The following is a 23,168-nucleotide window of genomic DNA, read 5'->3' on the forward strand; positions in this document are numbered from 1 at the left end:
GATTCAACTGACAGCATCACCAGGTGAAAGGATCTCTGCTGCTGCTAGGCCAACAGTATGATGTGGCTGCAAAAAAGGCAAATGTGATTTTAGTCCAAGTCATGAGAAACCATTATTTCACTTCTTTTTTTTGGCATTAGTTGGATGTAATCTGGAGTGCTATGTCCTGTTCTAGGCACTGCACTTTAAGAAGGATATACACACATTGGAACTGGTACAAAGGAGGGCAACAAAGATAGCCAGGGGTATGGAAAACAAGTCCTATGAGGAAAGGTTGAAGGAACTGGATATGTTTAGCCTTGAGAAGAGAAGACTGAGGGAGGATATGATAGCACTTTTCAAATACCTGGAGGGCTGTTGAACAGAAGTCTGCAAAGACTTGTTCTCTGTTGAGCACAGGGCAAGACTAAATTTTACGGGTTTGAGTTACAGATGGGTAGATTTTAGCCAAACATTAGGAGAGGCTTTTTAACAATAAGAACTATTGGCAGAGAGATTCTTCCTTGCTGGAGATTTTTTAAAAGAGCCTGGATAGCCATCTGCTAGGAATTGCTCTAGCTCTGGATCTCCTGCATCAAGCAAGGGATTGGACTAGATGGCTTCCAGTCTTAGGATTCTATATAAGGCAACTTCATACGTTTAAATATGTTCATAAGCAAATATGGTCATAAACACCAGCCATGCAATTAGACACAGGATGAAAGGACTGGGGTGCATTAAGTGTCCCTATGCTAAGATGCCTGGATGGTTGTGAAATCTGAGGGAAGAGCAACTGTCATTCTAGCGGTGAATGGGAGCCATGGTCTGTGAAGCCAAAGGGTGCTAGTAAAAATCTGAACCTACTCCCAGAAATGCATTGCGAAATACCAATTCAGGTAATGAGATGGGAACACACAGTAGTTATTTTAGCAAGCTTGGGAGGGAGTATCTAATGTCACTGCTTCATGTCTTCTGCGTCTGGAATAATACTTGGGGCTCTTGGAAATAAACAGATCCAGTCCCAGGTTCCTAAGTGATGCATTATACACTAAAATGCAACCTGACTGATACCTTTTACTGAATTCTACAATCTGGAGACTAAGCCAATCCACATTCTGTTTGTTCCCTCCAATTTATGTGGATGGCCTTCATAGAAAGGAGATGCATCTCTGCCTATAATAATAGTTTCTGAAACTCACAGTGAAGTTTGGATTAGAAGTTTTCTTTTTTCCCTCTTCTTTACTCTTCTTTTTAAGAACTGTTGTTTCTACTACAGCAAAGCAGTGGCAGAGCTTTTACAGCTCTCTGGGAACATGTCGCCTCACAGTTTACACTCCATCGTGATGTACAGTCCTTCCAGGTACATTGTTGGGCAAACAAATGTGGGTGTTTTCCCCCCATTGCACTTGGAATTGTGTAGTGAAAACAGTTTGAAAAACAAAACAAGAGAAACCTCTCTTGTTAACTTTTACAATGCCTTTAGAATTTTACAAAGTCTTTAAGAATTTCATCAGGAATGGGTCTACAGAAGTGGGGAGGCATTTTCAGCTCTGCACTAATTTGGATGATCTGATCCTTCTTCTTTGTGCATATCTGCCATGTTGCTAGGTTGTTAGACTGTTTGTTTGGGTTTGGGTTTAATCTGATGGCAGCCATGAACACTGCATCTCTGGCCTAGGCAGGACCAGTCTGGGGTGTGTGGAGAAGCAAGCCTCTTTCGTTCCGGAGCAACCAAGTCTGGCTGACCCTACCACCATATCACAGGGAACAGCCTACTCCTGAAGCAAGCTGGAATGCCCTCCATGACTCGGGGGAGGGCATTTCATTTTCTGAAAGCTGTGCAACGTCTTGTCATGCTAGCTGAGTGGTACATAATACTAGCAGATTGATATACATTTTGATCTCAAGAAGAGACCACTTGTCCTATGTGGTCCTGCTCAATCAGATGGCATGCCATTCTCACAGGTTGGAATCTATGATTATCAAGCTCCTGGTTAGACAGAGTAGACACTACTAGCAGCCCAGGGTGTGAACCAACTGCTGCAACACAGTTGCACCAGATGATCCAGATTGGCTACAATCAGGTCCTGATATGGGGCAAGGAATAGTTGGAAGGATCAAGACAGAAGCATGCTCACTGGAAAATCCTAATGCATAGAGTCTAAGAGTTGTGAGGAAGTTTTGCTGAGCAGAAATCTATGGTCTTGTGGTGAGAGGGTTGAGATAACACCCGCCATAGCTTGATTTGCTGAGCAACCTCTTATTAGCAGGTTGCCAATGTAGTGGTTAATATGTATCTCTAACTCTCTGAAGGCTGCTATGAGGAAGACTAGGACTTGGTAAAGGTTAAGGTTCTGGGTTTAGGACAACACAAATGGCAATGCTTAATACTTCACATGTTTTTTACTATAACATAACAAAAAGGAACTTTTGTGTTCCAGCTGAATGAGGATTTGCAGGTATATCCTTTGGATCTATGGATACTAGAAAATCTCCTGGATCTATTATTTATATATTTATTATAAATTGCCTGCAAACCAGTTGGCAATCAGTGCAGGCCTTTCAGGACAGGTGTAATATGGTTCCGATACTGTGCACCAGTTAGCAGCCTAGTTGCTGCATTTTGCTCCAATTCTGTACACTCTTCAGGGGTGGTTCTATAGTAACTTAGATCTCTACATGGAAAGGTCCAAGCTTCATATGCTGAGCTAGCTGAGACCCAGGATATCTTATTTCTTTTTTCCATTTCTGTCTTCCTCCAAGCCCTCAGGCTCTGAAGAAGCCAGGGAGGGGTTGCCAGGGACTTTAGTGTAGTACCAGTCCCTGGGAAGCCTGGGCTTGTAGTCCCTAGAAAGTTTCAATGAGAAGGGACCTCAGGAGGTATTAGAGATTAGAGAGCTGATTCCCTTGCCCATCTGATTGCCCCATAAGGTAGGGAGCACAGGCTGTAATACATATGGAAGAGACTGAAGAGCTGTAAAATGGTGGCTGGTCAGGAACTCTGAACTTAGCTTTTAAGGGTGCAATCCTATGCATGTTTGGACAGGAAAAAGTCCTACAACTCTCTGCACTACAGTCCTTGGCAACCCCTCCCTCTGGCTTCATCGGAGCCCAAGGGCTTGGAGTAACACTTGTTTGCAGCCACATCATACCATTGGCCTAGCAGCACCAGAGATCCTTTCACCTGGTGATGCTGTCAATTGAATCTGGGAAGCCATGCTGGCTGGGGTATGCTGAGAGTTGCAGGACATTTTTCTGTTTAAACATGCATAGGATTGTACCTTACATTATTCTCACCTTCAGTGCTCCACTCATCTGATATCCTTCAGTTTTGCCACTGAATGTAGTAGATTGTACTCAATGGTTGCAGCCCTCTGTTCATGATACCGATCTTTTCCATCCCCTCTTCCCACTTAATCCAGGTTCCTCATCTAGATTTTGGACAAGTCCTTCTTTCTTCTCCAGCCCTCCAAAACACATCCCATGCTGTTCAAGAGGGACCACTGACCCCTGAAGAAGCTTTTTGCATGACACAAGTGGGAGGAGGGGAAGAGAAAGTTTGGTATCATGAGCAGTAGGCCACTTGTGAAACCATCCAATACAATCCTATGACTTTTTACAGTGGTCTCCCAAATGTCATATTCTGACTCTTGCCTATAGTTATTGCCTTTTTTATATATAATTGTTACGTTTTTGAAGCTGACAAGTTTTCTCTTTCTGTACTATATTTATTATACAGAATTTCTGAGTCCTAGTTCAAATCTGGAAAAGAATTGCTTTTAACATTTTTAAATAACAGTATTCTAACACATGCTAAAAGTGCAAGTGGGTCAAACAATTCTAAAGCAATACAAAGCATTTCAGTAGCAGCAATAAATGCAACAAACAAGGAGGCTTCAGAGATTAGTATAGACCATAACTATGTTTGGCCAAATATGGTCTCAAAAGGCAAAATTATTTTGTATACCTCCGCACATAGTCCTTCTTTCTATCGTTATATAACCAAGAGTTGCCATGGGACACTGGGTAGCCAGCATGGGATAGTGAAGGGAGGGCAACCTGTTGCCCTCCAGATGTCATTGGATGACGTCCCATCATCTCTGACCATTGGCCATTCTGGATGGGATTGATTGGAGTTCTAGCCCAACAACAAATGGCCACAGGTTGCCCACCCCTGGTATAGTGGACTGAGTTTTAGGATGATGGATCGCGGGAGACCTGGGTTCAAATCCTCATTCTATCATTAGGTAGTCTTCGGGAAGTATATAAGTCTAACCATATCTCGGGGGGGGGGCAACCACACATGACACGGCTGTTGTGTGGTTTAAAAGCTTTTAAATTATTTTAAATTATTATTTTTAATTATTACTGACTTTTAAATTATTTCTGACCATGGCCATTTTAAATCAGTGCCAAAAACAATAACTAAATTATTCTTATCAGACTATGCAGAGATTGGAATATTTAAATTTATAAACATTTATGATCCTACTGTGGCTGGTATCTTATATTTGTATTATATATGAAGTGTTCAGCCATGTCTTTACTCTATTACAGGGATGGGCAACTTGTGGCCAACAAATCCCCTCACCCCTCACCACTGGCTATGCTGACTAGAAGTTATGGGAATTGTAGTTCAAAATATAGGAGGGCTACGAGTCACCTATACCTGCTCTATTAGTTCCTCTGCAAGGAGTACCAGTCCCCATTTTTCAGACTCCAAGAGACAAAATATGAAATGTATAGCAGCTGGAGACCTCTGACAAAAGTTTGCCTGTTTAGAGTAAGCCAAGACATGAAGTTCATCCACCTCTTTGGACACCCTCCCCCCTTAAAGAGGGAGGGAGACACCCCCTCACTCTTTAAGACTTGCTAAGAGCACATAACTGCTCCTGTCTTTTCAGCCCTGCATGGAGTTTAGTTCCCATCCAAACTGGCCTTTCAGTTCCCTCAGAACTGTTTACCAGCATTCTTTCACACCTTTTCTGTGAGCACTTAGAATGTTTGCTAATGTATCACAACATCTCAGTATTTCAGACAATGGTTAAAGGAATGGAAGAGCTTTCAGACAACAAACAAGTTAGAGATGGGGTGATGCATTTTGCCATGAATAATTGCTAAATTGGAGGATACTATTTTTTTTTCTAGCAAAGCATCTGAATGCATGCTATTAACTATATATGTCCAACGATTTAGTAAGTTTGTATGTGAACACATTATAGCTGCCTCCCAACCCCAACTTGAAAAGCAAGCTCAGATTTATGAGAGAATAGTTGCTGAAATTTCAGGGGAGCATTTGAACCCTCATGTTCAGAAAGAGAAACCAGAAAAACTGTAATTCAAGGAAACAGTTTTCTTCCTTAATATACTCTAGTTATTGTAAACTGCCCAGGAAATGTTTAATGTACGAGAGATATAGAAACGTATTAGATGAATAAAAACTCCCCACAACTCTGGCAAAGTCAGGAACAAATGGTTGTATGAGATGTGAAGCAAAAAATAGCAGGGGAGAAGTCATAGATCAGTGGTAGAGCATATATTTTGCAAAAGAACCCAATCGCTGGTATCACTAATTTTAAAAGGTTGTCTGGAAGCAGACAAGGTAAAGTTCTCCACCTGAGATCTTGGGAGAGCCATTTGAATCAGAGTACATAGTACTAGGCCAGATGGACCATACCAACAGTCTAACTTCAGGTCTCATATGTTCAAATTTGGCAGTGCCTTTGAGAACATCTTTCCTTCTCTCTCACCCGAACCAGATCATCAACAAGGAAAGGATCCAGACTGTATCCTGAGGAACAGCACCCCAATAGACAAAACAGTACAGACCTCCATCTCCACTGTAGACTCAATGCAAGTGAAGAGAAGCTGGTGGGACCCGGAGAATTGGAAAAAGGAGGCATGAATACAGGCTTTCCATGAGGGAAAACTTGGGCCCTTGAGAATGAGTGTTGACATCCTTATGCACAAATTAATTATGGCTAAATGCAAACTACTCAGTAAGATGAGACAACATCCAAATTGGCAGATAAAAAATATTTTAGTTTGTAAACACTAAGTGGCCTGTTAACACCTATTTAAGTTTTTTCACACACCATAAACCTTTAATACTATTTTTATTTCAAAGCAAATTATCACGCCCGACAAAACAATCTACTTCCCATTTATTAATCTCTCTTCATCACCTGAAAGTGTTCTATAATGAAAAAAACAACCCACATTTTTTCCAGAGAGTGTAGAATGGCCCCAAAGATGTACTGAACAAGCCACTTTGCATCAAAGTGTAACTCTGTTTATATAACATGCCCTGGCCTACTCTAGTACTTATGAATATGTCAGGACAAATCCAAATATACCACTCTTAGCAGATGCATTAAGCAAGTTCCTCCAAATTACCCAGAACATCACAGACTATCTATTAACACAATATACACAAAGACTTAGAGCTGCTTTCCCCATCCTATTGCCCTCCAGAAGTTTTGGACTTCTGCTATTCCCAGCCAACATGGCTACTGGTCAGGAATGCTGGGAGTTGAAGACCAAAACATCTAGAGGGCACCAGGTTGGGTAAGGCTGACTTAGAGAATCTAGAAATGAGTAAGAGATAATCTGAAAAATCTTTACACAAGCCTAAGATAATAAATGTATCACTACCTGTGCAGTTATTTAAGGACTTTCTGTCACATGCTAAAACACTGCTTCAGAGAAAAAAGAATCAGTTCAGAGCCTCCACTTTTACTACATATGAATGAAGGTGAAACATTATTATATTTTAAATAGTGCCATCCGTGTGTGGCACTTTACACAGCACAGCGAAGCTTACAATCTAATATTTGACACAGGGGAAATAACAGAAAGGAGAGGAAGCAGTACCAGTGATAGGCTCGATGCTGGCCAATAAACTGAAACTCAATCCCAGCAAGTTAGAGCTTCTGTTGGTAGGTGGCTCATCTCTTCAGTGAGATGGTGTTCAACTTGTTCTGGATGGGGATGTACAACCCCTAAAGGATCAAGTTCATAAACTGGGGGTAGGTTCATAGAGCTGTGACACTGGAGGCCCAGACAGCCTCTGTGTCAAGCTTTCATCAGCTTAGGCAGGTGTGCCAGCTTCTCCTGGACAGAGATACTAGAACATGGCTAGGCTGACATCTATGATTGCCTGCTGTAATGTATTGTACCTTTGAAGACTGTTCGAAAATGGCAATGAGTTCAAAGTAGCAGGGTGGCAAAAAGCCTGCCAATAGGACTGCCATCACTGTACAGTGGCAGAAGCCACCCCAATGGTAATCTGTAAATTCAGCTAACACAAGATCTGCGGGAATTTATACAAGAAGACGTAGATTTTGAGGAACTGCTGGAGGAAAATGTATGGCTTTTCCTGTGACATCTCTATTTTGAGTAGCCAAAGGAGTAATTGTCCAAGCACAGAAAATTAATCTATGAGAATAAAGGAGGATGTGCCTCTGTCCATCCATCACCACCATAGTGCCAAGACCGTGAAGCCCAGACACCTGAAACTTGGCATGTATACTAAGGGGCCCGTAAGGGATGCACCTCTAGGTTACTGATTTTTAAAAATACATTAACTAGTTTTAGGGCACAACCCTATGCAGGTTTAAACAGAAAAAAGTCCTTACAATTCCCAGCATTCCCCAGCGTGGTTGGCTGGCTGGGGAATGCTGGGAGTTGTAGGACTTTTTCTGTCTAAACCTGCATAGGACTGCTTTGTTGTTCAGTCGTTAAGTCGTGTCCGACTCTTCATAACCCCATGGACCATAGCACGCCAGGCCTTCCTGTCCTCCGCTCTCTCCCAGAGTGTGCTCAAGTTCATATTCATTGCATTGGTGATGCTATCTAGCCATCTCATCCTCTGCAGTCCCCTTCTCCTTTTGCCTTCAATCTTTCCCAGCATCAGTGACTTTTCCAGGGAGTTTTCTCTTCACATTTGGTGGCCCAAATATTTGAGCTTCAGCTTCAGTATCTGTCCTTCCAATGAGCACTCAGGGTTGATTTCCTTTAGGATGGACTGATTTGACCTCCTTGCAGTCCAGGGGACTCGTAAGAGTCTTCTCCAGCACCACAGCTCGAAAGCATCAATTCTTTGGCGCTCAGCCTTCCTTATAGTCCAGCTCTCACAGCCATACGTTACTACTGGGAAAACCATAGCTTTGATTATGTGGACCTTTGTCGGCAAGGTGATGTCTCTGCTTCTTACTATGCTGTCTAGGTTTGCCATAGCTTTCCTCCCAAGGAGCAAGCGTCTTTTAATTTCATGGCTACAGTCACCGTCTGCAGTGATCTTGGAGCCCAAGAAAATAAAATCTGTCACTGCTTCCATTTCTTTCCCTTCTATACGCCAGGAAGTGATGGGGCCAGATGCCATGATCTTCGTTTTTTTAACGTTGAGTTTCAAACCAGCTTTTGCACTCTCCAGTTTCACCCTCAACAAGAGGCTCTTTAGATCGACTTCGCTTTCTGCCATTAGGGTGGTATCGTCTGTGTATCTGAGGTTGCTGATAATTCTCCCGGCAATCTTAATTTCGACCTGTGAGTCATCCAACCCGGGGTTTCTCATGATGTACTCTGCATATAAGTTAAATAGGGAGGGCAACAATATGCAGCCTTGTCATACTCCTTTCCCAATTTGGAACCAATCGGTTGTTCCATGTCCGGGTCTTACTGTTGCTTCTTGACCCTCGTACAGGTTTCTCAGGAGACAGGTAAGGTGGTCTGGTACTCCCATCACTTTAAGAATTTGCCACAGTTTGTGGTGATCCACACAATCGAAGGCTTTCGCATAGTCAATGAAGAAGAAATAGACGTTTTTCTGGAATTCTCTTGCTTTCTCCATGATCCAGCGAATGTTGGCGATTTGATCTCTAGTTCCTCTGCCTCTTCGAAACCCAGCTTGTACTTCCGGTAGTTCTCGGTTCACATGCTGCTGAAGCCTAGCTTGTAGGAATTTGACCATAACCTTGCTGGCATGTGAAATGAGCGCAATTGTACGGTAGTTTGAATACTCTTTGGCATTGCCCTTCTTTGGAATTGGAATGTAAACTGACCTTTTCCAGTCTTGTGGCCACTGCTGAGTGTTCCAAATTTGTTGGCATATTGAGTGCAGCACTTCAACAGCATCATGTTTTAGGATTTTAAATAGCTCAGCTGGAAGACTGTCATCTCCGCTAGCTTTGTTGTTACTAATGCTTCCTAAGGCCCACTTGACTTCACTCTCGAGGATGTCCAGCTCAAGTTCAGTGACCGCACTATCATGGCTATCAGGGACGTTAAGATCTTTCCTATATAGTTCTTCTGTGTATTCTTTCCACCTCTTCTTAATCTCATCTGCTTCTGTTAGGTCCCTGCCTTCTTTGTCCTTTATCATGCTCATCTTTGCACAAAACGTTCCCTTGAGATCTCCAATTTTCTTGAAGATATCTCTAGTCTTTCCCATTCTGTTGTTTTCCGCGATTTCTTTGCATTGTTCATTTAAGAAGGCCTTCTTGTCTCTCCTTGCTATTCTCTGGAACTCTGCATTCAGTTGGATATATCTTCCCCTTTCTCCCTTGCTTTTCGCTTCCCTTCTTTTCTCAGCTACTTGTAAAGCCTCATCAGACAGCCACTTGGCTTTCTTGCATTTCTTTTTCTTTGGGATGGATTGAGTTGCTGCCTCCTGAACAATGTTACGGACCTCCGTCCATAGTTCCTCAGGCACTCTGTCTATCAGGTCTAATCCCTGAAATCTATTCCTCACCTCCACTGTATATTCAGAAGGGATATGATTTAGGTCATACCTGAATGGTTTAGTGGTTTTCCCTACGCTCTTCAATTTAAGCTGAAATTTTGCAATAAGAAGCTCATGATCTGAGCCACAGCTCCTGGTCTTGTTTTTACTGACTGTGTAGAGCTTCTCCATCTTTGGCTGCAAAGGACATAATCAATCTGATTTCGATATTGACCATCTGGTGATGTCCATGTGTAGAGTCGCCTCTTGTGCTGTTGGAAAAGAGTGTTTGCTATGATCAGTGTGTTCTCTTGGCAAAACTCTATTAGCCTTTGTCCTGTTTCATTTTGTACACTAAGGCCATGCTTGCCTGTTATCCCGGTTATTTCTTGACTTCCTACTTTAGCACTGCAATCCCTGATGATGAAAAGGACATCTTTTTTTGGTGTTAGTTCTAGAAGGTGTTGTAGGTCTTCATAGAACCGATCAACCTCAGCTTCTTCGGCCTCAGTGGTTGAAGCATAGACTTGAATTACTGTGATGCTGAATGGTTTGCCTTGGATTCGTACTGAGATCATTCTGTCGTTTTTGAGATTGTACCCTGCTACTGCTTTTCCCACCCTTTTATTGACTATGAGTGCTACTCCATTTCTTCTAAGGGATTCTTGCCCACAGTACTAGATATAATGGTCACCTGAATTAAATTCGCCCATGCTTGTCCATTTTAGTTTGCTGATCCCCAAGATGTCGATGTTCAATCTTGCCATCTCATGTTTGACCATCTCCAGCTTACCTTGATTCATAGATCTGACATTCCAGGTTCCTAAACAATATTGTTCTTTACAGCATCGGATTTTCTTTTCACCACCAGACACATCTACAGCTGAGTGTCCTTTCGGCTTTGGCCCAGCCGCTTCACTCTTTCTGGCGCTACTTGGAAATTCCCTCTGCTCTTCCCCAGTAGTATATTGGATACCTTCCGACCTGAGGGGCTCATCTTCCGGCATCATATCTTTTAGCCTTGTGATATGTTCCATGGGGTTTTCTTGGCAAGAATACTGTAGTGGGTTGACATTTCCTTCTCCAGTGGACCACATATTGTCAGAACTCTCTGCCATGACCTGTCCGTCTTGGGTGGCCCTGCACGGCATAGCTTATGGCTTCACTGAGTTACGCAAGCCCCTTCACCACAGCAAGGCAGTGACCCATGAAGGGGCATAGGACTGCACCCTTAATTTAAATGTGTCTGTGTGGTTGAAGCCTGCAATAACTTCTTCAACCACTAGGGGTAGACTTCCCTATCCAGCACATAGCTTTGCAGCCCATACTGTTTGAAGCCAGGCGAGATTAGCAGGCCAAGGGACACAGTTATATGCCTACCCTCTGCTCCCTGCTTTGGGGCAGTCCCCTTCCCCCTCAGGGAAACGGCATGGACAGACCCTTCCAACATTTTCAGCCACTAGGTGCAGACTTCCCTAAACAGTGCATAGTTTTGCAGTCAATACAGTTTAAAGCCAGGGCAGATTAGTAGGCCAATGGACACGGTTACATGCCTGCTCCCTCCCTCCTGTTGTGGGGCAGCCCCTGTCTGCCAGAGAAATGAAGTGGACAAACCCCTTCCTTAAGGGGCTACAGGGATGCACCTAGCAGGGCTGTGCCTAGGGGTGCCAGTGGGCACAGCGTCACTCAAGCACAATGTGTGCAGCTGTCTGACAGCTGTGTAGGTTTGCTTGAAAGCTTTGCTGTAAGGACTATTTCCACCTGTGCGAAGTGGAGTCCATTCACTAGGAAATGTAATAACAACAACAGCTGCAACATCAACAAATAAATTAGTGAAGTTACTTCTTGGTGTTGTCTTGTCCAAAGCAAGTCGGGAGGAACTACGTACACTTTAGAGAAAATGTGCTTTCTAGGGGTACATGTTGTTGTTTTCCTTTTATGAGAGGGTATAAGAATTTATTCAGCTTGCACACTAAAGTTATTTCGAGAGCTGAAGCATGTAAGTACTGGACCAAGTGAAAGTGCCTTGCTATTGCTTTCACTTACCTTGAAACTATAAGAAGTTTGTAAAAAGAAGTAATTTGGGGCATTGGTAGCTTTAGATTTATAGCCTTGACCAGGGTCTAAGGGTAAGTAACCTACCATCACCACTGCACTGGGCACTTTCCCAGTCATTAAATCAACTATGCGTGGATTCTGGACTGCAACTCATTGTCCAAAAAACTTAGACAACTGAGTTCTGTGTAGAAAACTTGTAATAGGCTAACATTCCTGAAGTTCATCTCAACTAATTTTTGATTTTTTAAAAGGGAAATTTATTGTAGAGAAAATCTGCATATTTAAGAAGGTACGAAAAACTATTTCCCAGACAGCATAGAGATTTGCTTTACATTTGAAGTCCTAATATTGAATATGCAAAGATACCGCTACCAGACCAACCAAAAGCACAGTAAAAAAATACTTCAGCTATCCTGCAGGGGTAGCAAGCAAGCTGTTTTGCATGGGAGGTTTTTGCATACTAGGGGCACCATTTCATATTTCAGTGACAGTTAGGACAGGTCCAAGTTTCTCAGGAAGGTTTAAACATCTTCTCCTGGAGATATTCAAGATAAACTGCAAAAAATGTATTTAAAAAGCATTTATTGTGATTATACCTCATAACAAAGCTGTAGCAATGTTATCAATATGCAAATGAGCACCCATTTCTGGAAAGTAAAGGAATTATGCCTTTGGCATGCATACATACCAAGGACACAGGCTCGCTTGGTTTGTTTATAATGACAACCCTAAAGGCCCTCAATTGTACAGATTCAGTGAGCTGACAGGCAGGTGCTCCCCAAGAATTGGGGTGTGTGGAGCAGTGGTACAATGCACTATCCTTACATCTCTAAATAGAAGACAAGAGGCAACACATACCTGATTTTGGAATTACAGGTCATTTCATTCTCCGGGTAATGAATATCAACTGCATCCTGGATAACAGTGCTATATTCATAGACTTTAATCTTCTTTGTCACCCCAGCAATGGCAAAATAGTCACAGTCACGGTCAAACTCAATACTAAGAAACAAAAGCACAAACAGAAGAGGCCACATAAGATCCAAAATGTGTGAACAGTACATACTCCTGGCATCATCATCATCTTGCTGTTCCTGTTGTTGCTGCAGTGGTTCCACTCCTACTTGGATGGCCGACTCCAGAAGGTGGCGCTGGGGGAGTATTGCTCTGTGCCTTGACAATTATACCATGGGGTTCCACAGGGCTCTATTTTATCCCCTATGCTGTTCAACATCTATATGGAACTACTGGGGGAAGTTATCTAGACATGTGGGATGAGGTGTCATCAATATGCAGATGACACCCAGGTCTACCTCTCCTTTTCATCAAACCCAGGTGAGGCAGTGGTTGTTCTGAATCAATGCCTGAGCACAGTGATGGACTGGATGAGGGCCAATAAACTGAAACTCAATCCAGACAAGATGGAGGTACTGTTAATGGGTAGTTTGTCTGCCCCGCTAAGTGATGTTCAACCTATTCTGGAGGAGGTTGCACTCCCCCTAAAGGACCAGGTTTATAGTTTGGGAGTGCTCTTGGACCCAGAACTGTCACTTGAGGCACAGGTGAACTCAGTGGCACGGAGCACTTTTTATCAGCTTAGGCTGGTATACCAACTACACCCTTATCTGGACAGAGATAGCCTAGCTACAGTTATCCATGCTCTGATAACCTCTCATCTGAATTACTGCAATGCGTTATACGTGGGGCTGCTTTGAAAACGGTCCAGAAACTTCAGGTAGTCCAAAATAGGGCAGTGAGATTGTTAACTGGGACTGGGTACTGAGATCATATTACGCCAGTACTTTTCCAACTACGCTGGCTGCCAGCCCATTTCCAGGCCCGAGTCAAAATGCTGGTATTAACATTCAAAGCCCTTAATGGCTTGGGGCCAGGTTATCTGAAGGATTGCCACCTCTCATATGTGCCTGCCTGGACCCTAAGATCATCCTCAGTGGTTCTTCTCCGTGAGTCCCTGCCAAAGGACGTGAGGCGGGTGGCTACCAGGAAGAGGGCCTTTTCTGCTGTGAGTGACACCCCAGCTGTGGAATAAGTTCGCCTGGCACCTACGTTGTACTCCTTCTGGCAGCAGGTGAAGACCTTTTTATTTTCCCCATATTTTAGCAGTTTCGCTTCCTAGTCTTTTAGCTTTGGTGTTTTAAATCTGTATTTTAAATATCTGCATTGCTGCTATGTTTTATTCTGGTTGCACTGTTGTATCATGGTTTTAAGCTTTCATATTTTATATTGTTTTATGCTGCGCTTTGTGGTTTTTAATTTTTGTGAACCGCCCAGAGAGCTTTGGCTATTGGGTGGTATAGAAATGAAATGAATGAATGAATGAATGAATGAATGAATATTTGTATTATTGTCATTATTTGACAGAAGAACAATAAAACCTCTTAATGGTAGAGATGGGTGAGAATTTTGCTTGGTTCAGAACTTACCAAAATTCACATATTTTTTCAATCAATGGGATGGAAAGAACTTGAGCTTTAAAAGATTCAAATGTGAGAGAAAGTAGAAGTGATAGATTTTTCCATACTTACTCAACAGTACCATGTGATACCTCCCAAGTTTACAAAACCCTCCTCTCACCCAGTAAGCCCCTCCCCACAAATAAGAACACTTTATTTAAAACGATGAAGGAACTTTAAACAGTGGAGAAACAGAACAAGAGAACAAGCAGATTAAAAGGAAAAACAGGGTGTAGGGGAAAGCAACATTATTCCTGACTTTGTCAAGATAAAAGGAAGGATGCTCTACTTTTCAGCATTAAACAAAATGACAACATGGCAAGCCTAAAGGGGTAATTGAAGAATATTTTGCACCTAAGCTGGCAAAATTAAGCAACCCTAGTGCTTCCCCTTCACTTAGCTAATGGGCACATTTGTACACAATGAGAAGCCACTGTGGGGGGATTTCCCTGCAGGGCTTTTTGTCGTGGCAGCAGCCGCCATTTTGAATATTCAAGCCGTGGCAGGGACACACCATAGCTTGTCATTATGTGCAAAACCAGCGAGGTTGGACCACTGGAGTGCTTGACAAGCCATCCAGAACCCATAGGCTGTTTTAGAGTTGTGGGTTGAATATTCAAAATGGTGGCCACTACCACAACAAGAAGCCCCATGTGGAAATTCCTCTGTGGTGGCTTCTTGTTACATGCGAACCAAGTCAATGAATTTTACTGAAACACTGGGCCTGTTTGCATGATCACAGAGGGGGAAATAAACCATGGTGGCTTATTTCCCTTCCGCACATGCCGGGGGGATTTGCATAATGAACCTCACCAGCATAGCCTTATTAGCCAACAGAGTCCCAGGCTCTGAAACCTACAGGCAGTAACCAACATAGTTTGAGAATTAGCTTCTTTAGTGGTATGCTTTAGTCATGGACTTCAAAGCAGGTAATACTCTGTTTTAGTTTCCATGAATGGAACCTACGATTAGTTGAAATGTTAATAAGAGATGTTCCCATATGGAACTGGTATATGCATGAACATGACTCCTCACTTTTTGGGTAAAGCTGACATTTGACATTTTTAAGTATTAGTGCTGAATTCTTTTTTAACGACAGCACTGACTGAACCATTTCAGTTCTTGAGATTCACACCTTATCCTTCACACCAATTTTTGCTGCAAGGTCAGCCACTTTGTGGATCGTGAGCAGGAGCAGCAGAATCAGGTAGCTTTATTCATGGGAAAAAAGCATACTTGGGGCTTGCTGAAGCTTACTGTTTGAATACATGGAGACTGAACATCCACTCTGACTAGCTGATGGTCTATACAACAAGCCAGTCTACTAAGATAATATCATTCCACTATGCAGATTGCTTGAAAAGTGATTAAATGCACCCCCACCTTGCCTGTTTTCTTGTCAGAAAAATAAAAGGTTTAGTGTTGCTCTTGGTGATCAACATAGGCCCTTGCAGGCATTTTGCCAAATGGGTGAGAACCATCTCTTAATAAAATTCTAGAAGGCCTGGAACACTAGCCAAGCTGCCTTCAATGCCAGCTAGTCAATGCTTTCTTGGCTATGCTTGTACATTTAGTCCTCTATGGCAGGGTTGGGCAGAAAGTAGTTCTCCAGATGTCTTGGAATTCCCAGCATTCCTGGCCATTGGCCATGCTAGCAGGGGCTTCTGAGAATTGAAGGCCCAAATGTCTGGAGATCTACTTTCTGCCCAGCCCTGCAGAATCTATTCCTGAAGGTGGGTTCCTTACCAAAAAGATTGATATCCAGCATACAAAGGACTTTCTGTGACTCTCTTACATGTAAACTTATGCAGGACCTGCTGTTTTCCACTAGAAGGGAGGCTGACGATATGCATGTGGAGCAGCTGTAGGCTGTTCCATTGTCATAGACAGACCTCTACCTGGTAGGGTTTAGGGTTACTGCAACCACTATCCCCTGCAGGGGTGGCAGTCTACTAGGATGGTTCATCCTTGGAGGCTTATAAATCCTGATGGCTCTGGGAGATTTTATCATTTTCATGACAGATGGTGTGCTGAAGACCCAGCCAACCTCTGGAATGAGGAAATGGTGTAAGCTCTTGACAGGGATTGCTCCCAAGTACCCTTTCTTGCTTCTGAAAGCCAAGCTTGGCTCCTTGGTATATTGGGGAGCTGATAGTAATGAAAACAGCTGGGATGACAGTTAGAGCAACAGTGAAGAAAAACTTGAGATAAGACTGACCAAATGCAAGATAGAGTCTTTAGGGCCTACTCCAGGGTAGCAAAGAAATCTTATTTTTCTGCCACCACTGCATCCACTCAGGTGGCCAGCAGAGCTGTTTTGAGTAGTGTGAGGCCTTTTAACATCATGGTCCTCAGGATGGAGGATTTTGAGGTGGCCTGCTGTGACCAATTTGCAAAACACTTTGCAGGTAAAGTAGCTCAAATTCATTCCAAATTGATCTGCAAGCATCCTGGTGGTTTTATTCAACTGCTCTTTTTCAAAGCTTTAAGGGGAGAGAGAGGGCAAAGAGCCGACTTCAGACAGATTGCCTATGCTTCATGAAGATAATAAAACCTTTGCAAAGAGCTAGATCAGATCATCAATTTGGAGTGCAGTTGACTGGAATTCTAAGTTCAAGACTGTCTTGGAATATCCCTTATAATTTTTAGGGCTGTTACCACATACTTCCTACACTTGGTCATTTATTACACTTGTATGCCACTCTTCCTCCATGGAGCTTGGTGGGGAGTGTATATGGAATTAACCACTTTATCCTCACAACCACACTTTGCAATCAGTTAGGCCAACAGAAAGAATGTGATCAACTCAAGATTACCTAAGGAGTTTCATAGGGATTGAAATCCAATGCAATAGCCAACTACACCAACTGACTATATGGACAATGTCTTCACTTTCCTGCTATTGATTCACCTCAAACAAAACTCAACAACAGAGCAATCCTATGGTCTCTGGGAGAGCATCCCAGAGACTATAGGATGGTTCACATTCCCTTTTCCAAGGTCAGAGACAGCACTCTGACCTTGGAAGGGGGAGTTGGAGACTCGACCCCTCTCCCCCACTCCCTTGCAGCTGGCACAGAAAGAGCTGCACCGGCTGCCCTCTGAGGTTGGAAAAGTGACCTTGGAGGAGGAAAGGGGGTATTCTGGTGGGCGGGGAGGGGAGGGGACTAGAGAGGGTAGGATACGAGTTATCCTGAGCTTCTTCCAGCCTCCTTCCCTCCCAATCCAAAGCACCCTTGCTAGATGGGCTAAAAAGCCCATCTAGCAAAATCTGGAGGGAAGGACAACGGAGATTTGAAGATCGCCTCTGCTTCTCCTCCCACCCTGCACTTGATGACTGGATGCTTCCAAGTTCAGGGGCTTCCACTCACAGAGGGCACAATCAATAGGACTGCACCCTAAGGCAGGCATTCTAGTTTCAACATCACCAAATACCAATGATAACCAAAAGGAATGCCCAGTCCTTTCCCACACCAGCTCCTTTTCCCCTTTTGAGACCAATTTGCATATTTTCTAACTCTAATGGTGCCTCCTGACAATTGCCTCATGACACAGATCTAGGTGGAACAGGCTCTACTGACTGGGTTCAATGTATGTCCAACTGTTCCACCACCAGCTGGGCATGCCCCATTTTTGAGCCTCACTAGGCATATGGACCAACTTTGAACCTCTGCAAAAGACTGGCATACGAGAAACAGAAAATCAGCCTGTGGCTATACAGTGTTCAACTGCATTAAACTACTTGGTCATAGCTTTGAAATGAAAGCAGCAAGTGTCCAGACCGGGCTACATGCCCGCAAGCCTGGGGGTGCCAATCCCTAGTGAAATACTTGCTCATGGTGTGGAAGATGAATGGTGCCATTTCTAAGATACATATTAATGCCTCACAGAAATAACAGTGATTACAGTTCAATGCTGTTCCATGGAAATTTAAAGGGGAGAGGTATGCTTCCAGGATTAATTTGTAGAAGCTTCCTAGTGGATTTGCTTTTTGCAGTGCACTTGATCGCCTTGTAGCGTGTTGCTTTGTCAACTCACTCTGTCTCAAGGAAGGGTTTTACAACCAGGAGCCTATTCCACCACAATGGATTTATTTGTACCACATTCTTAATTGAACTGCTGTGTCAGCTACTGTTTGTTGCTGGTGGATTGTGCAATGTCATAACTAAACTGATGGTAGCTATTCATCTACTTGGATTCAATTTATACCTTCAGCCTTCTGCTGCTGAAAGAGAAATATTACCATGTATGGTAGAGGTCCATGTTATAAGAACCAAAAATCCTCTTACCTGAGGAGGTTTTGTTAGTTAGATACACAGGCTTTGAGTAGTTACATCACAGGCTATATAACTTGCTAATACAAAACAGAGAGCTTCAGCTATTGGGCAGTATAGCAATGAAATAAATAAATGAATGAATGAATGAATGAATAAATAAATCGGCATTTAAATGTCTGTAAAACTTAAATGGACTGGCAATTAAAAGAAACACAATAAAAAGCATGAGCTCAAACCAGTGACATTATTTGCTTTGGCATGAGACATTGCAGGGGGAAGTTAACGAAAAGATAAAGAACTATCTTACAAATGTTTATCTGCTGGGTAGAAGGGGAGTAAAACTTTTACTACACTTTGAAACCCATTTTGAAATGTCCAAGATGCTCATAGGCCCAGCCATTCTGGCTCTATATGTATGTATGTAGCACTGTAGAGCTGAAAAGCACCATTTGGGTTCATCCAGCACCACCTACTGCTCTGAGGAAAACTGCATTATACCAGCATGCAGAGCTATTTTGCATAAAGCAATGCAGTGGCAAAAGCACGAGCCAAAGAAAGAGATTTAGGCCATGTTTGAACCCAACAATTCAACTGTTTTATTACGCCAGGAATGGGTGTCATATTCATACATTCCTCATCCCCATCTCATGTACTAGCATCAATGGCTGTATCGTGGTTTCTTTCAACCAGTTTCCCATTACACTCAAAATGAGGAAACTGTGGTTTAATCTTCGAACGCAAGAAACAATCTGCAACCAGGATCAGATCCTGGTTTCATACCATGCCTTGGAGTGCAAGATTAAACAACAACATCCCATTTTAGATGAACAGGAAACTAGTGCACAAGGGGAGGAAGGAGAACATGAGCATGATGATAGCTTCTGGCTTAATAAACTATGGTTTATTAAGCTTGGAATCCTTCTTTCTGAACTGGTCCTTATTGTTATATTTTAGCTCCATGATAATATACATGAAATAGCAGAAGTTTTTTAACCATGAATTTCTGTTCTCAAGAGACTCTTGCAGAGCATTCTTTTACCTCAGGATGGCGCCTCACTCTGGAGTTTATAGGCAGGGCCAGAACTATTGCTGTTCGGGGAAGGGGCCACCCATACCTCCCAGACTGGTTGGGAAGAGATGAGCACCTAGCCTCATGCTAGGAAAAAGACCAAACTCTAAAGCAGTCTGCCCCAACCTGGTGCCATCCAGATATTGTGGACGTCAACTTCCATCAGCCTCAGCCAGCATGGCGAATCATCAGGAATCCTGGGAGTTGTAGTCTAAAACATCTGGAGGGAAAAGGTTGCTCTACATCAACTGTTGTAAATGTTAACTAGACTAAGAAATAATAGCAAAATAACATTAGCAAAAAAACATGCAACAAGCCAAAACAAACCCAAGGGAAAGGGATAGGGAGGGAACTGAACCCAGGGAAGTCTATCTGTCTCCCACAGATGTATGGCATTGCAGAAGCCATAATGTGACCATCATCCCTTCATGGCACTGGTCCCTCTACGGTGGGTGGAATGGCCTGCAGGAGCCTCTCAGAACAGAAATTCACAGTAGGAAAAATTCCATTTTCTCCCAAATAAGAAATAGGGGGGCCCACCACAGGAATTAATGCTCACCAAAATGTCACGTCCACTGAGAATGCCATATCTATTCTGTAATACCTACTAAAGGTGTGCATTGAAGCCCACATCACAGATTTAAAAATGTCCAATATTGGAAAATCCCTTTTTGGGCTGTGGACACATTTGGCAATTTGATAAACTATCCTGGGCATCACTACAAAATGGCTGCCATGGGAGGCATGGCAAAAGATAAGTAACTTGCCCAAAAGACTGTATACAAGGCAGAGGTGGGCTCTGAGCTGCAACACACTAAACAACTCCTTCGAACCCACAGTTTTTGGCACCAATAGAAACCTATTTCACAGCAATCCCTGCTGCTGGTAAGAAAATGTGTTAATTAAAAAAAAGTTAGAGGGGTACAGCACCTTGGTGGGCACCAAGAAAGGTGTCCGGGGGCACATTGATACCCACAGGCATTAAGTTGCTAACCCCTGGTTTATGGCTTGCAGAAAATTCCAATCTTTTTCCAGGTTCCTTGATTGTGGAGAGGGAATGAATTTGTTCCTGGGGTTCACCATGAATTCCAGTGCATAGCCCCTAAACATGGTTTCTTGCAAACAGTGAAAAATCCCCTATTGGGTGAATGAGGCAAAGATGGGGTCAGGCAGACTGCAGCTTCTTCCCCTGCTTAGAACTTGAAGAGGAGCTGTAGGGCATAGAGGAATTAGTCTTGTTGGAAGACTTCACCCACAATTCCACTTTGTCTTGAATCTGGCCAATGGGCAGGTTCTGGAGGAGGTTTTGCTGGGGCAAAAGGAGCACTGTATCTTACGCTTTTATTCTTCTATCTTGGCAGTGGGAAGGGCTTTAGCCTTGTATTTGGTCTCAAACATTACCTTCTCCAATGGCTGACCAAAGACTTTGGCTCCCTCAAAGAGCCAGACTCTCAGGCCAGACATGCCTGAGAGTCTGGGTCAACATCACAGTTGCGTAGTCAGATGTGCCTATGAGCCAGGGGGGTTAACACCAATTTCTGGCAATTAGTTGAAATGTGTCTAGGGTACAGTCTGCCAAGAGGGCTGTTGTGAGTTTTTCAGTCCTTCCTTTATCAGCAAAGATACATGAGCATAGATTCTGCTGCTACTACTTCTCCTGCCCAGAGCTGAATGGCTCTGGAAAAATAGGAATTAGTCACCGAGATCCTGAAGGCCACGGACTTGAACCCTTCGTGGAGGACTGCCTCCACTTTCATATCACATAGGTCTTTGGGGCCTCCTTCCCCCTCTGAAGGGAGAACAGCTGTGGATGTGAGTGCTGCCACTGGCTATCAACAACTGGAACCTTCAGCAGACACATGGCCTTGGAAAGGGGGTGGGATGGGGAGGGGAGAGAACATACAGTTTGTTAACCAATTTATGTACTGACGGTCTTGGAAAGGTTGGCGCTTTCCAACTTCCAAACCCTTCTGAAGGAATCTGGAGGGGACCGACATGGGCTTCAGTGTCCTTGAGGAAAAGCCGATTTGGCCCCTTTGGGGGCAGAGTCTTATTCTTCTGGACTCAGGTGCTCCCCTGTTAAGCTGTAAGTTCTGGTGTGCCTTTGCCAAATGGATTAAAAAGAACTCAGGACAGAATAGCCTCCCATGACTGGAGGAGTTTCCATGTCCTCCTCAGAAAGCTCTCCCTGTCACTAGACTCTGATAGTGAGTCTACCCCACATTATTTTTTTTGCTTTGGGGCACAAAGGTTTCCACTGAAGGTAGGCTGCGGGAGCGCTTTTTCCATTTTTTTTTATACTAGGGGAATACAGGAGGAAATATTCTAGTTTAGTTTGAATTTAGATATTTGTGTTAGTTTTTTAAATTTAGCTTTCCTTTTTAATGTCCTTTGTTCCTTATGGGAATAACCACAACATTCTCAGTTGGCACTGTGATGCTTTCTTATCCCCAAATTTTGGTGACTAGCTCTTCAGTGGCTCCTGTTCATTACAGAAATAACTGGCAGGCCAGTCTCAAGTCAATTTACATTTGAGAGGGTGGGTGAATAAGAAAGAAAGCTAAGAAAACCCTGTCTCCTCCAGGGTGTAAAGAGCACCTTCCTCCTCAAAGTAGTCTGCAACATGAGGGCACAGGGGACAGTATCTCTCTTTCCTTCAGGTGTACAGCAACTTTAAGAGTGCATATTGGCCAGTTTCTCTCTCTTTCAGATGGGCAGCAGCACAATGAGGTCACAATGGCCAGTCTCTCTCCCTCAGACAGACAGCATCAGCATGATGCTGAAGACCTGAACAGGACCTGAATAGGACTTGAAGACCCACCCACCTGCCTCTCCAGAGACACCAGCAGCCACAGATACCAGCAGCAAATAGCAGCAGCAGAGGGCAGCAGTTTTAAAGACGAGGGGGAAAGGGGCAAACGTGGACTTTATCTGCTCCTTCTTAGCTGCTGTTCTCTTTTATCTCTTTTATCTTTTATATTCTTTTATACTGTTGAACATTTTATACTCTAACATTTTAATATGTGCCTCGGAGGACTATTGGGCAACTCAGGGGGTCGGGGAGGTGCCACTATAACTGTGGTCACGGGCAGGGAGAGGTATGGCGTTGGGGGATTAACAGGCCAGCTGACGAGAACAGGGGCTAGACACCTTACAGCTGTCCCCTCTTCTGGTTCTTCCCCCAACCTGATGGTTCCTGGCAGCCTTACCAGTCTGCCCTCAGGTCTGGTGGTGCTGCTGCTGAATGCCAGGTCGGCCCAAATAAAATCTCCCTCATCCATGATTTGATTGTGGATGAGGGGGCTGACCTGGTATGTATTACTGAGAACTGGGTGGGGGAACTGGGAGGGGTCACTCCTTCCCAGCAGTGCCCTCCTGGGTACTCGGTGCAGCACCAACACCGACTTGAGGGTTTGGGGGGGGGGGTTGCCGTGGTCTACAGGAATTCAATCTCCTTCTCCAGGCTTCCTGCTCATTCGAGTGCAGATCTTGAGTGCTTGTACCTTGTGTTGGGTACCCGGGACAGATTAGGGATTCTGTTGGTGTACCGCCCACCCCGCTGCCCATCAGACTCCCTGCCTGAGCTGACG

The 23,168-nt window shown here is 43.6% G+C and overlaps 1 protein-coding gene across 8 annotated transcripts in view; it reads right to left on the reverse strand.

Moving 5' to 3' along the window:
- COP1 (COP1 E3 ubiquitin ligase) overlaps positions 1-23,168 on the reverse strand; it is a 241,920-nt gene that overhangs the window by 145,831 nt on the left and 72,921 nt on the right. For 7 of the 8 annotated variants that reach the window (XR_014790395.1, XR_014790394.1, XM_084851212.1 and 4 more), the window contains exon 12: positions 12,617-12,760. The exons of the other annotated variant lie outside the window; for it this stretch is intronic. Coding sequence is in view for 5 of the 7 variants with exons in the window: in XM_084851212.1 (XP_084707338.1) it covers positions 12,617-12,760 (144 nt within the window). In the remaining 2 variants the exon portion in view is untranslated. The remainder of the gene's footprint in view (positions 1-12,616; positions 12,761-23,168) is intronic. 8 annotated transcript variants of the gene reach the window in all.

This window comes from Heloderma suspectum, chromosome 4 (genome assembly GCF_057233095.1).
Source record: "Heloderma suspectum isolate Gila_16-S chromosome 4, 16-S_ref, whole genome shotgun sequence".
NCBI lineage: Eukaryota > Metazoa > Chordata > Lepidosauria > Squamata > Helodermatidae > Heloderma > Heloderma suspectum.